Source organism: Ictalurus furcatus, chromosome 13, assembly GCF_023375685.1.
Source record: "Ictalurus furcatus strain D&B chromosome 13, Billie_1.0, whole genome shotgun sequence".
Lineage (NCBI taxonomy): Eukaryota > Metazoa > Chordata > Actinopteri > Siluriformes > Ictaluridae > Ictalurus > Ictalurus furcatus.
The window spans coordinates 12,162,551-12,179,136 of NC_071267.1; the positions used below are offsets into that span (position 1 = coordinate 12,162,551).

Below are 16,586 nucleotides of genomic sequence, written 5' to 3' on the forward strand. Positions count from 1 at the left end.
CAGATTGCTTGAATGAAAGGACAGCAGGAAGCATTTGTGTACAGCACTTTATGATAAAATGATTTAACTACATACAAATATACAATATTCATTCTACAGAGTGTAGAAGTAGTGAATTACTAAAAAGCCATGGTTCTGACTAACTAGACTGGCTATAAGTCAGAGATTATGCTTAGCCCGAGATCAAAACACACATTTTCAAGTGTTAAAAACATTTTAGTCTAGGACTAGGCTTAATATATATCCTGACCCTTCATGTAAATAAAAAGACCATTAATGTTGAAGTCAGCTACTAAAGCTCAATCAAGTTTCCAATTTTTAACACTTTGACCAAAGGCAGAGATTGACAGACAGAGATTATTTTCATGGATATCTTGCAAAAAGAGACTTGACTTCGCACTCACTTAGCAATACATAAAAAAACTTGAAAAAAAAAAAATGAAATAAATGGATCTACAAGAAACTGATTGGACCATACATGATTGCACTATCACTGTAAAAAAAGAAAAAAAAAAGTAGTGTCTTATAAATAAAAATCATCACTACAATCAGAGACGTGTCAGAGCAGTAAGATATTTGTTCATTAGTTTGGGAACATCAGTGATACTTGCCAGCCCGCTTAGAGACTATGAATCGAGTACCTCTGCTTTAGTGATTTTTTTTTTTTGGAAGACACTAAAACACAAAAGATTCACCTTAAAGGAATGTCAATGCTTGGGAGATCTGTAGTTCAGAGCAGAGGGACATTCGTCTGAGCCGTTCAAATGAGCAATGGTGTTTCTTAATAGCTTTCAAGAGACATTAGTGATTGTGCTATTCTTAGAAGTAGACTCTTGACTGTAGCAGAAAGGATAAAGCAGAGGCACACAGGAGCGTAGTGCTGCTAAGGGCTGAGAAGCTCGTCCTCGATGCACAGGCTGCTGGGGAGGCAAAGCAAAGGTTGGATGGAGCTGCTGGTGCTCTGACTCTTCAGACTCTCAATGGACCCCGATGACCCTGAAAAGAGGACTATTTTGGTAGCTATTAAAAGCACAACATTGTTGAATATTTAAAAGCAGAACAAAATAAACAAAAGACATAGGCAGTTAATGCAACAAGACTAAAGTAAAAGCAGTTGAAGTGATCGCTCGGGGTACTACTCCTACATACCGTTATGAACATTCCTCAACGGCAGTAGACCAGGACTCAGATGCTGAGTAAGTTGAGAGTAAGTTCAGGTCAGATTAACAGAGAGAAGGTTAGGAAACAGAACAGCACAGGAGCACACAAGCATCAGACTGTAAAAGCAAGTCAAAGCCAAATTCAGTCAAACATCAAGTATATTAGAAGCATTCCAGCCAGGAGTTAAAATAGGCTTGTCAAATTATTAAACTAATTTATGACTAATCACATTATTTTATTGAATCAAAATTAATAGCATTTCTTTATTTGGGCACTTTTGACTCTATGTAAGTGTTTTTTCCCCTGCAGTTCTGATCGTTCAAATGTGCAAAATTTGGGATGTGAGTTTAGGGCACTGTGAAACGCCCTGGTCTGTAAAGATGTTGTAATATAAAGTTGTTTGTAATGTTCCCTACACTATGTGAGCTTTTTTTTTTCCTCAATATTTTACACATGGTGCCACAGCTATTTTTCTCATTATAATGCACAGTAACACCAGGGTAATTATGGTTATTGCTGTTTTCACAATCAATCAATCAATCATAAATTGCAGCATTTGAGTAATTATACTAGAAACGATCCTTAAAAATAGAGGTGTTATAGACTTAGCATATTAATAATGTGTTAACTTAAACAGCCTTACTTAAAACCTAAAAACGAACCATATGTTAGAAACCAGGAGTAAAGCATGGGGTAGTCCTTGCATACTTGCTGAAAAAATATTGACACGGGAAGAGAATAATGAAGTAAACAATGACACAGGAAGGAAGTGTAAGACCAGTTTGTAGCTCATACATAAGCAGTGCACTAGAGTGTTGGGAGAATGCTTAGAGGCTGATGGTGGCCATGTGTGTGGAGTACGAAGGTAACGATGAAGGACAGCTCACTCACCAGGCAGTGCCATGTCTGCTGAGGGATCGCTCTCAGTGCGGCTCAGGCTGCTGCGTGCACTGTGGCAGTCCTGCAGGATCTCACTCACAGACACCCCCACAGACCTGCCTTCTGAATCTACACACACACACACACACACATAAACACACACAAGCACACACAAACACACACAAGGTTGTTACACATCACACTTTAAACATAATAAAGGTTATTTTCATTGCCAGTGCAGGATAATTGAATAAAGTAATCTACTTCCTCTCCAATGCAGATTCACCTGTGTTAGGGGATCCTGGATCTGATTCCACCCCATCTACTGTTGCCTAAGTGTGTTGGGGGGAAGGACAAAAGAGCTTTAGAGCACTGAGCAGCTGGAACAATAATGTAAACAGTTACAACAATGCCTTTTGTTTCCAGTGTGTTTCCGTATTTCACTGAATGGGCCAGTTATAAAAAGAACCTTCAGCCTCTTCAGTACCTTTCACCCCAATGGTAAAAACATTTTTAAAATACCTATATATCTTAAATTCATTCTTTGCATTTGTTCTTATTTATATCAATTATGACAAATTAAAAGAAAAACAGTGACTCTGTCAGGGTATAGGCATTTATTTTTGTATGGTTTGGCTCCACTTGTCCCCCTAGAGTGAAGGGTCACTGGAAATCCATACAATATTTTTCTGACTAATCAACTTTATCTTATGATGAAACATTTCTATCCTGATGGGAGTGGTCTCTCTTCCATGACGATAATGCCACCATCCATTTAGCATGGGTTGGATTTAGCATGTCTTGATTGGGGGTGCAGTCAAAATGTCTGGAGGGCATCTTTTAAAATCATGCTTGCCAATGAAATGTAATGTTTGTTTTCATTTTTGAGATACCCAGTCAGGCTGTTTTCTAAGGCGATTCATTTTTTAACTTGTAACACATTCTATCAATTAACACCAATAACCTAGGCTCTGAAATTAGAATAGGATGTTTCTGCAGTGGGTATAAAATGTTTACACAAACCTGTTAAAATGGCAGGTTTTTGGGAAACTGTCACACATCGTGACGGAGCAGAGATAAGGCGGATGCAAGTGCAGGATAACAGTTGTTTATTTGTAGAGACAGGCAGGCAGACAAATCCAAAACGTGATCCAAAACGTAATCCATAAACATGCAAGAGGTCAGGCGATTGGCAAACAGGCATACACGGGGCTAGGCAGGAATCTAGGTCGATAACCAAAACAAGACACGAACTAGAACGAAGGACTGGAAGCGGAGAATCCAGCACTAACTTATGACTATGACTATGACTATGACTAAACTAAAGCTAAACATTTACTTACGACTTATTAATCTTCCGCGTTGTGTGCTGGGAAGCGCGCGGTATATATGCGGACATAATTAGCGTGTAAACTGCTATCAGCTGGGAGCAATACAGACCCACGTGAATTCCTAGCCAATGACGGAACAGGGAGGAGACATGACAAACATAAACAAAACACACGTGTCCCAATGTCACTACGGTCGACAGCGGAAAAGCAGGTGCTCGCGCATTTGCGCTTAGAGCACACTGCTTCAAGGGGGAATCGTGACAGAACCCCCCCCCCAAGGGCACTCCTCCCGGAGTGCCATGAGTCTTCCCACTTCATTGGCGGCCCTGGCCCCCTGGGCTGAATGTCCCCAGCAGAGACATGAAACTGCACAGTGTTCTTGGCGGCGTAGGGAAGCAGAGCGACGACCTCAGCTGGACAGGGAGGCTGAGCGACGACCTCAGCCGGACAGGGAGGCTGAGCGACGACCTCAGCTGGGCATGAGGGCAGAGCGACGACCTCAACTGGGCATGAGGGCAGAGCGACGTCCTCGGCGGAGCAGGGAAACAGAGCACTGTACTCGGCGGAGCAGGGAAACAGAGCACTGTACTTGGCGGAGCAGGGAAGCAGGGCGACGTCCTCGTCGGAACATGAAGGCAGAGCGACGTCCTCGGCGGAGCAGGAAGGCAGAGCGACGTCCTCGGCGGAGCAGGGAAACAGAGCACTGTACTCGGCGGAGCAAGGAAGCAGGGTGACGTCCTCGTCGGAGCATGAAAGCGGAGTGACGTCCCCAGCTGAACTGGGAGGCAGAGCGAAGTCCCCTGTAAGGCCAGGGAGAGGAGCGTGGGTCTCCGTGCGGCCAGGGAGAGGAGCGTGGGTCTCCTCGAAGCAGAAGGGGGGAACGCTATTTGCCATGGAGCAGGGGGACTGAGCGACGACCTCAGCTGAACAGGCGGGCTGAGCGACGACCTCAGCTGAACAGGCGGGCTGAGCGACGACCTCAGCTGAACAGGCGGGCTGAGCGACGTCCACAGCTGAGCAGGGAGGCTGAGCGACGTCCACAGCTGAGCAGGGAGGCTGAGCGACGTCCACAGCTGAACAGGGAGGCTGAGCGACGTCCACAGCTGAACAGGGAGGCTGAGCGACGTCCACAGCTGAACAGGGAGGCTGAGTGACGTCCACAGCTGCACAGGGAGACTGAGGCTCTGAGGTCACTAGGTGAACCTTGGGCATGGGCGGAGCTTGGCTGGCCGTGTCGGCAGACTGGGGCGTGAGCGGAGCTTGGCTGTGCGTGTCAGCAGACTGTGGCGTGAGCAGAACTTGGCGGTGCGTGTCAGCAGACTGTGGCGTGAGCAGAGCTTGGCGGTGCGTGTCAGCAGACTGGGGCGTGAGCAGAGCTTGGCGGTGCGTGTCAGCAGACTGGGGCGTGAGCAGAGCTTGGCGGTGCGTGTCAGCAGACTGGGGCGTGAGCAGAGCTTGGCGGTGCGTGTCAGCAGACTGTGGCATGCGCAGAGCCTGGCGGTGCGTGTCAGTGGGTTGAACTGGGGCAACCGGGTCAGTAGACTTGGGCGTGAGCAGCATTTGGTCCTTAGGCTGAGATATTAGCAGAGCTTGGGCCTCTGAGCCTGGAGGCTTGGTTTGGGCGTCAGAGCCTGGAGGCTTGGCTTGGGCGTCAGAGCCTGGAGGCTTGGCTTGGGCGTCAGGGACGTGAGACTTGACCTGGACCTTCCTGACTGGAGGCTGGACCTGGAGCTCAGGGACTGGAGGCTGGACTTGGATCTCAGGGACTGGAGGCTTGACTTGGATCTCAGGGACTGGAGGCTTGGCTTGGATCTCAGGGACTGGAGGCTTGGCTTGGATCTCAGGGACTGGAGGCTTGGCTTGGAGCTCAGGGACTGGAGGCTTGACTTGGAGCTCAGGGACTGGAGGCTGGACCTGGAGCTCAGGGACTGGAGGCTGGACCTGGAGCTCAGGGACTGGAGGCTGGACCTGGAGCTCAGGGTCTGGAGGCTGGACCTGGAGCTCAGGGACGTGAGACTTGACTTGGATCTTCCTGACTGGAGGCTGGACCTGGAGCTCAGGGACTGGAGGTTGGACCTGGATCTCAGGGACGTGAGACTTGACTTGGATCTCAGAAACGTGAGACTTGACTTGGATCTCAGGGACGTGAGACTTGACTTGGACTTGGACCTTTTGTTGGAGCTCGGCGGGTGAGCCCACCTCGTGGGGCTCAGGTTTGAGCTCTGAGGTCACCCTGTCGGTCCCGGGCTGGGTCTCTGCACGGGCTCTCCGGTGGAGTTTCTTATGCTCCCGCCAGCTGCTCTTGAAGCATTCCTGAGAGCAGTAGAAAGCTTCCTGGAGGCCCAGCTTCCTGCAAGTGGGACATTGAAGCTGAGTCTCTCTCCCGCAGCCCTCGGTCATACATCTCGGGGATTTCGCCCCCGTGTTGGCCGGAAACTGAAGTGGATCGCCGGTTACTGCCCTGTCCATCTCCTCATAATAGAGGTTGAATGGGGGGTCCACCTGGGGCTGTCCATTGACTCTCCACCCCAGTAAATCAAGACCACGAAGTTGTCCAGGCTGTGAAAACTCCTCCATAAACAGCTCTGTAAACTGAGTGACATCATGGAGGGCTGGCGACCCAGCACTCACCAGCTGCACCGCCCAGTCACGGGCCGGGCCGCAAAACCTGGACACCAGGAACCCGATCCACTCTCTCTTAGTAGGCTTGGGAACCGCCAAGCTGCAGAAATACTCCTGGCAGCTGAAGAGAAACTCCAGCGGGTAGCTCCCCAATCCCGCTGTCTCTGGCGGCAATTCAATGGCGTACCTTTGGGGAAATTGCACGGATGAAAAATGCGGCCAGTAATCCGAGCGTTCCCCGATGCGGTATTGTCCTACGATTTTCCTGGTTGCTGTGGCGTGCCCTCTCTCTAGTCCTCCTGCTGCATCCATGTTAGGGCGGAAGATTCTGTCACACATCGTGACGGAGCAGAGATAAGGTGGATGCAAGTGCAGGATAACAGTTGTTTATTTGTAGAGACAGGCAGGCAGACAAATCCAAACCGCGATCCAAAACGTAATCCATAAACATGCAAGAGGTCAGGCGATTGGCAAACAGGGATACACGGGGCTAGGCAGGAATCTAGGTCGATAACCAAAACAAGACACGAACTAGAACGAGGGACTGGAAGCGGAGAATCCAGCACTAACTTATGACTATGACTATGACTATGACTATGACTAAACTAACGCTAAACATTTACTTATGACTTATTAATCTTCCGCGTTGTGTGCTGGGAAGCGCGTGGTATATATGCGGACATGATTAGCGTGTAAACTGCTATCAGCTGGGAGCAATACAGACCCACGTGAATTCCTAGCCAATGACGGAACAGGGAGGAGACATGACAAACATAAACAAAATACACGTGTCCCAATGTCACTACGGTCGACAGCGGAAAAGCAGGTGCTCGCGCATTTGCGCTTAGAGCACACTGCTTCAAGGGGGAATCGTGACAGGAAACAAAAAAATTAAACTAAGGCAAATCATGCCAACTCTTTCCACACTCAGAGTAAAATTACAACATATAAAAATTAGGGAAAAAACAATCAGAAACATTTTAGGGAAAAATAGGGATGCATAAGTGTGCACACCCTTTTATAATTGGGGATGTGGCTGTGTTCTGAATGAACCAATCACATTCAATTGCAAGGCACACTATAGTAACATACTTTATGTTGGTTTTTCTTTTAATATGTCACCTGTGTGTATTTAAATATTATGTAAAGCACTTTATATAGAGATGCACTCTGGGTATGATAATTACTTGTGAAATAAAAGTTTATAATAATAATAATAATTATTATTATTATTATTAATATTCGATTTATTCTATTTATTTATTTATTCTATTTATTTATTTATTTACTGTTGTTGAGTGAATCTTTGCCTACAGAAAGAAGTATGGAAAAAGTCCACACAGACAACAAATTCTAAACAGCCTTCTTTCATGATCTAATCAATACAGTACTACAACAGTATACATAGGTTATTAATTATATATGTATATATGTATATATATATGTATATATTAAGTATATATGAGGTTATTAATAAAACATGTGAGAGAGCAGTGATGCTGTATGTCGGCGAGGTGTTGCGGGCAGACCTCAGTGGGAGCTGGACTGTAGGGCCGCACGGGGCGAGGCTGAGCATCAGATAGATCAGACAGATGCTCCTCATCCTCCTCCTCCTGTATAGGAGATGTGGGGGAGCGTGTAGACCTGCAGAAAACAACACCACATATGTAAGCACTCATAAAAAGGAAGGCTTGGGGCTTCTTTGCATTTTTTTATGCAACTTCCTGCCACACAAATGGGAAAAACGTTATTTATTTTTAGACTGTGTGTCAGCATTGCAAATTATATATGATCAGATCTGATTGAGTTGTTCAGATTGTACTTGCAATTACTCACAAATACTCATTGTTCATTACAGTAATAACAATACAGGTGTGTGAGTGCTGAGTAGTATGTAATGTGTGTGTGTGTGTGTGTGTGTGTGTGTGTGTGTAGTTTACATATGCAGCATAAAGCTTTATCTATGGACAATAGAAAATCAAGGTTCTGAAAATACTCATTCCAAACAATAGCAACAAAAATGCTAGTGTTATTTAGTGTCCTGCTCTAGCATGTCTTTATGCTGTTTTTCACACACAGCATTGTTCTTGTTGCACATTGCGGGTGTCAAAAGGTGCTGCATACTGAATGATGGAAAAACACATGAGAAATCTGATTTCACTAGATAAACTGAGTTCAGAAATTTGACGTCAGACATAATTGTGGCTTGAATCTGATTGGGAAAGGGGTGAGGTCATGTGTCTTTGCCATTCTTACTGCTGAAAACATTCTTGCACAATTAATTATGCAAAACAACGACCATAATAATGGCAATAAAGAAATCACTACAGTAAAAATGCATTGCTATATTTAACAATTGCATTATATGGCATTACCCATCTGGTGACTTGCTGAGTTTGGATTTCAGAGCTGCTGGATCTGCACTGAGCTCCACGGTGCTCTGCTGCTTCATGCTGAGAGTCAGTGGATCACCCATTTCTCCTGAGTACTGGACCTCTTCATACAGAGGGGCTGAAGGCAGAGCAGGAGACGCAGGCTGCACGCCATTCAGGGCCTCCAGCAGGGACACGGGCTCATAGCCTGGAGGGATGTTCTCAGAGTTCTGCAGTCCAATGTAAAATGTTAACAGAGCCAAAACAATGTCAGATCACTGATTATGTTTGAATGCAGATATGATTCTCCAAATGCCAGTTCTTATTATTTTAACTTATTATAACACGTGGGAAAAAGGAGTCCATGTGTTAAGGCCATGACTATAGAGGACAATCAATTAGTTTATATACAAAAAAATAAAAAACACTCTTCATAGTTTCATACCGAATTCTCTGTGTTGTCCGAGCTCTGAGATAGCACTGGACTGAAAGGGACAGAGGAGAGTACTCCAGCAGGTTTCTTCCTCACTGCACGGATTTGTAGCAGCGCTCTAAAGGCTAGTGAAGAATAGGATAAAGGCCATGTAAGGACAAGAGAACATGAATTAACACACTACAAATAAGCAAACACAGCTGTTGCACTTTACAAGGATCCCAAATGTTACCAGATTCATTTTAGCAACAAAAGAGGTAAACATTTGCAAGTGTTTAATAAAAGGGCTTTGTTTCTCATTTGCTTGACTGGATTCACCACAGGGGTTTACTATAGGGGTTTTCCCCCACTATCACTCTGAAAAACTAACACTTTGTAACTATCGAAATCTACAACAGTTTAAACTTTAAATACATAACATTATAAACACACAAACCTGAATATCTGGTTACCGGAATACCTGAAAACTTTCTGGCCCAATAGTAACGAGTGCTAATTTTTGACGAAAGTTATACATGTACACATGATCCTTTTGCCAATGTTTCTGAAGGAATAAATAAAAATTCCTTCAAACCTTTTGAAATGGTACACAGTGCCCAACGACATACTATTACTGTCCAGCAGGTGTCAGTGTGCTTCAAAAGTCAGTTACACAAGATGTACTGCACACATCAACAACAGCCATATACAGCCGCATCCAATTAATGTAACTACAGATCATTTGGAGCAAACAGAGACAGATCTTTTCAGCACTCGGCCTGGCTCGTGTCTGAAATGCATTATCATGTTAAGAAAACATTACTGGGCCCGTTTCAATAATTAGCCAATACAGCCTGTATTGTGTATGCATTGATTAATGAGATGCTCACGCAGTCGGCAGATAGGGCAGTTGTTGGCTTGGTAACGTAGTGTGTCAGCACACGCATTGCAGAGACAAAGGTGCCTGCAGGGGAGAATGAGTGTGTCGCGAAGGTCTGACAGGCACACCACACACTCACTGCTGTTGTCACTGTTCTCATCCTCTACAGACTGATGGGAAAATAAAAATGGCGTCATATAACACAAAGATTAAGCACACAGACACCTCTGTAGTAAAAGCTCGCAGTAAATTATTGGTGAAGGCACATGGGTTATTGTTTCCTTGGCATTCCTGTATGTCACTGGTTTGGTACAGTGGCTTGAATTACCTTTGTTTCTTGGTTGTTCTTATTCTCGATGCCATAAATCTCCTGGAGCAGGTAGCTGACGCGATCAACCTGCATGATGGCATCAGCAGAAGGAGAGCTTATGTACACTGGGACAGGAGGTGGGCAGTAAGTTCGTGTTTGCCCTGAAGTGTTTTGGCCGAAAACAACCGTAAATGCAGCTCAAGACACAGTTTAATAATGTCAAATGCCTCCATTTACACCCTCTACAATTGTGTCCCTCTACCTCTACCTCTGACTGAGCCTCCTAAATGTAGTTGTGGGTATTAATGGTAAACATAGGTTTCATTAGATTCCTTGGTTTAGCTATTATCTCTTTATATGTGGTGAAAGAATGAGGAGTAAAAGCCATACTGAATTTAAACCGTGAGCAAGTAAATAAGGAATATATTGCCAGAGCAAATATAGTAACTGCCATCTATATGAAGTAACAGTGAAAACCCTTACACCACACTTACAATCTGCTTCTGCTTCAAAGGCTTCACTGAAAAACTGCCATCAACATGCTGTGCAAAAAGAAACAAAAAGAAACCAAATCAAATGTGAAAGACAACGTGAAAATAAAAAGGACTCTTTCATTATCTTATCTTATTAATGCATGTTCAATCACAATTTTCTCCTACAATATTTTGGCTACTTCTAAATGTCAACAGGGCAGAGAAAATATTTTAACATTTTAAATGTTTATGTAAAAATATTTTTTTAAATGAAATTGCCTCTCACCCTCCCCGAAACTACAACTGTCTGTAAAACTAGTGTCCAGATTTGACCCCATATTCATCTTCTAACAACCCAACTACATCTCAGTGGATGAAACCAAATTCCATCTGTTTACTATTTACTTTTCTATGTATTTAAGACATATGAGTGAACAGATCAAAACTAATAGTTCTTCTTCAATAACTGCATTTCATATTCATACATGACCCACAAAACTTTTTGCATACCCGTTCAAATGCTGCTAAAAGTACATGAGCGTGTCCAACGACATCTGTAACAGCAAAGAATACAAATGAAATGGACTAGTACAATTAATCATAACATATTTACAGAGAGTTTTCCTATTACTATTGGAAGACCTACCATCTCCATCATCCACAACTGCGTGAATCACCAGAGGGAAAACACCTCTGTCCAGGTCACAGTTCAGCTAATAAAAACAAAAAAACAAGAGTTTACACAACTTTAGTCCATCAGAAATCTTTTATAGAAAATCTTTCCGGTTCCAAAGAAAATTAGGTCTCAAGCTTTGTGATCAAATTAAAAGGACAGTGAAAAAAATTAACCTGTGTGTAAATATATCTGAAGAATCCACAGTACTAACTACAGTAGACACTATTACTCCAGTCAGCCGTGCTGTCACAGGGGGATGACTAGGGAAGCTGTGCTGGGCCTGGGCTTGGGCTTGGGCTTGGTCAGGTGCCCAGGAGGGTTTGGTAGTCTAAATTGTCTGATATCAATCAAACTAATCAAACTACAATGGCACAATAAAAAGTCAGGCTATGCATCAATTGCAGCTCAAGGGATATGCTAATATTTCCACAATTTTGTAAAATGTAAGCGCTTCCACACCCATCCCCTTGTGGCTAATTAGACATTTTCTCATAAGCAGATGGTCTCTAGCTATTAATTACTTTCATTCATGTTTGTTAAGATGTTGCATAAGTCAGGTGAACAAAAAAGAATGGACTATATAAACAATATGGCCAAAAGTATGTGGTCAATATAAGAGTGCCTTCCAGAAACTGCTGCTTTTGAAGCGCACAAAGTTTGGAATCAGACAAGTCTAAAAATTCTGTGTATGCTGTAGCATTAAAATTTCCGTTCACTGGAATTAAGAGGCCCAAACCTGTTCCAGCATGACAATGCTCCCGTGCATAAAGAAAAGGCTTTAAAGACAAGGTTGATGTGGAGGAACTAGAGTGGGCTGCACAAAGCCCTGACCTCAACCCAACCTTGTGGATGAACTGGAACGCCAACTGCCCACCAGGCCTCCTCACCCAACATCAGTGTCTGACCTCACTAATGCTCTTGTAGCTGAATGAGCACAAATCCCACCAGCCACACTCCAAAACCTAGCAGAAAGCCTTCCCAGAAGAGTGGGGAATATTATAACAGCAATGAGGGTGCAACTGCATATTAATGATTCTGGAATGCAATGTTCAACAAGAACATATGAGTGTGACAGTGTACACATACTTCTGAGCATGTTGTGTAATGTTAGTAACACTGAATGTCACATTAGAAAGAGTTATAGTTTGATTAGAGTAACTACATTTCATGGGTTGTGCATATGTGTGTGTTTCTTTGGGGCTCTTTATAAATGGTTTCCCCAGGCAATATGCACAGCGTCCTGGCTCCAGTAAATATTGCTTGTCTGATAAAAATACAGCTATTGCAGTGCAAGTTCTTTAATGATAATGCTTTGGGAAACATTTAAAAGAAACAATCCATAACTTATGAGGGTAATGTGTGAAAATTAGTCTTAGAAATACACAGCAATTAACAAAGCCGACATCTTCAATATTTATGATTCTCACCTCCTCTGGTTTCCATTTAGTGAAATCAATCTTGAAAGACGGCAGAGAAAACTGCTGGTTTATCCCTCTCTTATAGCAGACTGTCTCAGATGCCATAGCTGTTGTTTTTGGAGTATAGCTTAAAAACAAATATTATCACTATTAAAATGCTGCAGTTACCAGCCTAATGTTACAGCACAGTGCTATTCTACATTTAAATGTACAAGTAGACATCAGTCTGCATATAACATATAATAGATGATATGTAAATCAGATAAGTGTTTTTGTGACTGTTAAGAGTTATGATTAAGCTCAGAAGTATTTCTGTATGTGTTGCAGTTTCCACAGGTGTTGTATTTCTTTGGGCTCAGGTAACAAAGAGAGGACTTTGAGACTACTGTATATTGCGCACAATCACATGACCTACATGTTTCCTTTGACCTGTAACCATCCCATGAACACCTGCAGCATCTGGGCATAATCTATCTCAAGTGTATTTACAATGTAGACACACACACTGTAGTTTACTGTAAAGACTTACACTGCTACTCCATTAGAAAACTCCTCAAAAGCCTGGCAGTATAGTGTTATTGCCACCCTGGCGTCAGTGTCAAAGTAAAACTCCACGCCGTACAAAACCCCCGGATTTCCAGCTTCCTCTGCAGTGCTTTCAGCTTCAGCTTTGTACCTGATAACAATGTACAAAGGTAACATCTAAAGCTTTCTTTCTTTATTTTAGTGTCAAAAACTCTCAATATGCTAAATGGGACTACCTAATGAGTCGTAAAGAGTCTTTCCTGATGTTCACTAGACTCCTCAGGGTCTTCACAGGCTCTTGAGGTGCAGGGGTCACATAGGGAAACTAGGACAATAAGAAAGGAAATAGTGTAATATACGGATATTTACAGGACTCAAAGGGCACCTAAAATCATTCGCTTTTCTTACCTGAACAGGTCTGTTTCCTAAAAAATTCAAATCCATGTTTTCTCCAAACAGATATCCCTCAGGATGGGGAGTGTCAAATTTCTGGCCTCCCATAAAAAAGTGGCTGGTGAAATAATTTCCTGTAAGTTGAAATTGAAATATTGAGCATGAATGTGGGTTTAATGGCATGACACAAAGGGACCGGTGAAGTGCAGGAAATCTGAATCATGGGAAGTTCATCATGATTGAACTCATGAAGAGTTCATCAGTTCATTGTTGTGTTTAAACAGATAAGTCACCAAAACAGTGCTGCAACTGTGCTGCACTCCAGCTACCACTGGTGGAACTGAAGGAGCAGTATGCAATGCATAAGTCAGTGAATTTCACAGTGGGGTTCAGAGACACCCAGTTTCATGATGTACAGCCAGGGATCTGTGATTTCATTATCACTGTGACTTTGATAGAGTTCACTGTTAACACTACTATTGTTACAGTTTAACAGTTAGAATTTTGCTATGATTATAATGACATAATTATAATTAGAAGCCTAATGAACTGCTTATTCTTGACTGCTAGTCACACTGTTACTCACAGGAAGTTCATTTTGTAGTTTAAAGCTTAACTTAAAAATAATTATAATAAATCAATATACATTTTATAACAATGTCATTACTTTTCTGTTATGTGTTCTGTAACAAAAAAAAATGGCTTTAATAAAAAAAAGAAACATACTCCTTTTATCTAATAGACTTAACATTTGAATCCTTGATAATGAATCTGCATTGCTGAAAGAGATCCCTGTCTGCAAAAAGTTTGAGAACCCTTGACATACAGAATGTGACAAATCTGAAGCCTAAAATCACTTTGTCCTGCGCAGAAGTAATGACCCCCCCCCCTAATCCATGATCAGTACTAAGCTGTTAGTCAGGTCTGAGTGTTTAGCCCCATTTTGCAAGCCATTTGCAAGCCATTTGCATGCCACTGGATGTAATGTAGTGCACAGTCTTACCTGATTTGGGAGGATATCTGTAAGCGGAATTGGCTTGAATGTCGATGTCTTCAACTCCAGCAATTCTTCGACTAAGTATTGACCCCATGTTTAGATAGTAATGTCCAGCTGAAAAGCTTGGAGCTATAAGGAAGCAGGAAGTAGACTGGCTTTTTTGGCAGGCTGCTTCTCGCTTAGTTGGCTAATGTTTCTTTCCACCGTTAGAGATACATTCCCATCTTTCCTGGTAAAAATATTGCGTTCATCGCTGATCCCAGAACAATACTATCCTACTCAGGGTAAAATATGTTGAACAGCCACTCACTGCGACAGAGCGCAGACAGACAAAGATAAATAAAATAAAAATAATAATAATATATATGTATATGCCCAATATAAACAACACTCTAACAGTGATCCAGACTCGTCACTGGAAACAACACGAGCAACCCCGCGAGACGTGAGTTCATGGCGCTGAGCATTATGGGATATGTAGTTATTTAATAGCAAGCTAACCAGTGCAGCAGCAGCGCATCACGATCAATTCAATTTAAACAACCTTTAAATGCATAGACTCTGCTCTCGGGTACTAACTTATACTACAGTAATTACCGTTAAAATAAAATACATCATGTATTATGCGGATTATTTTCATGTAACAACACGGCCCGAAGTGTTTTATTCATCTTAAATCAACAGCAATTTGTAAACGAATACCATTTTTTATTTATTAATGAAGGACACGCCATGCTTTTTAACCATTTATAGTTACAGTTAATGTTATGATACGTCCACGAGACAAGATCCTGTTGACCAGTCCCTATTTTTCCCCCTCATTCTTAAAAAATTAATAAGATTTAAAAAAAAAAAAAAAAAAAAAAAAAACAGCTTGTAATGTTACCAAGAAACCGGAAAGCCAAAGTATTCTGTCCTGAAGACTTCCGTTTTGGAAAACTTACTGATGGTTTCAAAGTGTTGATACAGGACCCTCCTTCCATCAATGTTAAATAAATGTAGGTGAGGTGACCTCTCTTACAGAAAACCTTGACATATTCAGGTGTGTGTGGTTTTCTTTGTTAAATAACAACACGTTTTTAACCCATGAGGGACCCCAGGTATTTTCAGACTGATGATTTGGGCATGCTCTGATATTGTTGTCAATTTGAACAAATGTAAGCACAATTTGCAAAGTCACATGATTTTTTATTTAGTATTCAGCACCGACCATAATATCTAAGTAGTATGTGTTTCATGATGTTACATTAAAACTAAATAATGGATAAATGAGCCTATTGTAAAAAAAGAAAAAAGAAAAAAAAGAAAAAGAAAAAGGAGTTTCAGAACTGTGTAGAAATGTATTGGTTTTTTTTTTGTTTGTTTGTTTTTTTAAACATGACCTTACAAATGGGGTGCATGGTGGCTTAGTGGCTTATTGGTTAGCACGCTTGCCTCAAAAGTGTTCGATTTGGGGTTCGATTCCCACCGGGGCCCTGTGTGTGCGGAGTTTGCATGTTCTCCCCGTGCTGTGGGGGTTTCCTCTGGGTACTCCGGTTTCCTCCCCCAGGCCAAAGACATGCATGGTAGGCTGATTGGCATGTCCAAAGTGTCCGTAGTGTATGAATGAGTATGTGTATGTGATTGTGCCCTGTGATGGATTGGCACCTTGTCCAGGGTGTACCCCACCTTGTGCCCAATGCTCCCTTGGATAGGGTCCAGGTTTCCCCGTGATAAAGCGGTATAGAAGATGGATGGATGGATGGACCTTACCCATTATGACGAACCGTTTTGGTCACTTGAGGTGATTCTGTTAAGTCTTGAGTATGCATCAACCACAAACCCTTTAATGTGCTCCAGTGATATGGACAATTAAATGGACATCTAAAAATTATGTCCCTATTGTTTTGGGATAAAGAGTTGGCAGTGGGAGGGAGGGCTAATGGCTTTCTACAGTGAATATGCAAAAGCAGTATTCACAGGTCAACCAAGATAACCCCCCCCCCCCCCCCCCCCCACACACACACACACAGGGAATGCCAAAGTGTAATAAAGACAACAGCTGAAGACAAAAGTTCTTTTGTGTGCATTTATTTGAATCACTACAAAATGCGAAGCTTGTCTCCAAATGAATTGTGCTTGAACCTACATGGCTGGG

At 42.7% G+C, this 16,586-nt stretch overlaps 1 protein-coding gene across 2 annotated transcripts; it reads right to left on the bottom strand.

Moving 5' to 3' along the window:
* Window positions 1-31: 31 nt before the first annotated feature.
* mgrn1a (mahogunin, ring finger 1a) lies at window positions 32-15,756 on the bottom strand. Of its 2 annotated transcripts, XM_053640013.1 has the most exons (17): window positions 14,456-15,756; window positions 13,468-13,586; window positions 13,296-13,384; window positions 13,064-13,210; window positions 12,544-12,661; window positions 11,087-11,153; window positions 10,951-10,994; window positions 10,462-10,509; window positions 9,986-10,054; window positions 9,668-9,827; window positions 8,811-8,923; window positions 8,369-8,595; window positions 7,523-7,637; window positions 2,327-2,372; window positions 2,053-2,169; window positions 1,150-1,192; window positions 873-996 (listed from the first exon to the last, which is right to left on the bottom strand). In XM_053640013.1, the coding sequence occupies exons 1-16, from the start codon at window positions 14,541-14,543 to the stop codon at window positions 1,152-1,154; spliced, it is 1,608 nt and encodes a 535-aa protein (XP_053495988.1). In that variant the 5' UTR covers window positions 14,544-15,756; the 3' UTR covers window positions 873-996; window positions 1,150-1,151. The 2 variants fall into 2 exon arrangements, with proteins under 2 accessions (XP_053495987.1, XP_053495988.1); XM_053640012.1 differs by lacking the exon at window positions 1,150-1,192 and having other exon boundaries at window positions 32-996; window positions 14,456-15,752.
* Window positions 15,757-16,586: the final 830 nt, after the last annotated feature.

What these genes read in the sequence shown, in the direction of transcription:
- mgrn1a (XM_053640012.1), bottom strand. Translation starts at nt 14,543, where the DNA reads ATGGGGTCAATACTTAGTCGAAGAATTGCTGGAGTTGAAGACATCGAC. An exon ending in TAGGAAACAGACCTGTTCAG is followed by an intron (nt 13,385 to 13,467) that starts GTAAGAAAAGCG and finishes TTATTGTCCTAG; the next exon opens with TTTCCCTATGTGACCCCTGC. An exon ending in AGTTGTGGATGATGGAGATG is followed by an intron (nt 10,995 to 11,086) that starts GTAGGTCTTCCA and finishes TTGCTGTTACAG; the next exon opens with ATGTCGTTGGACACGCTCAT.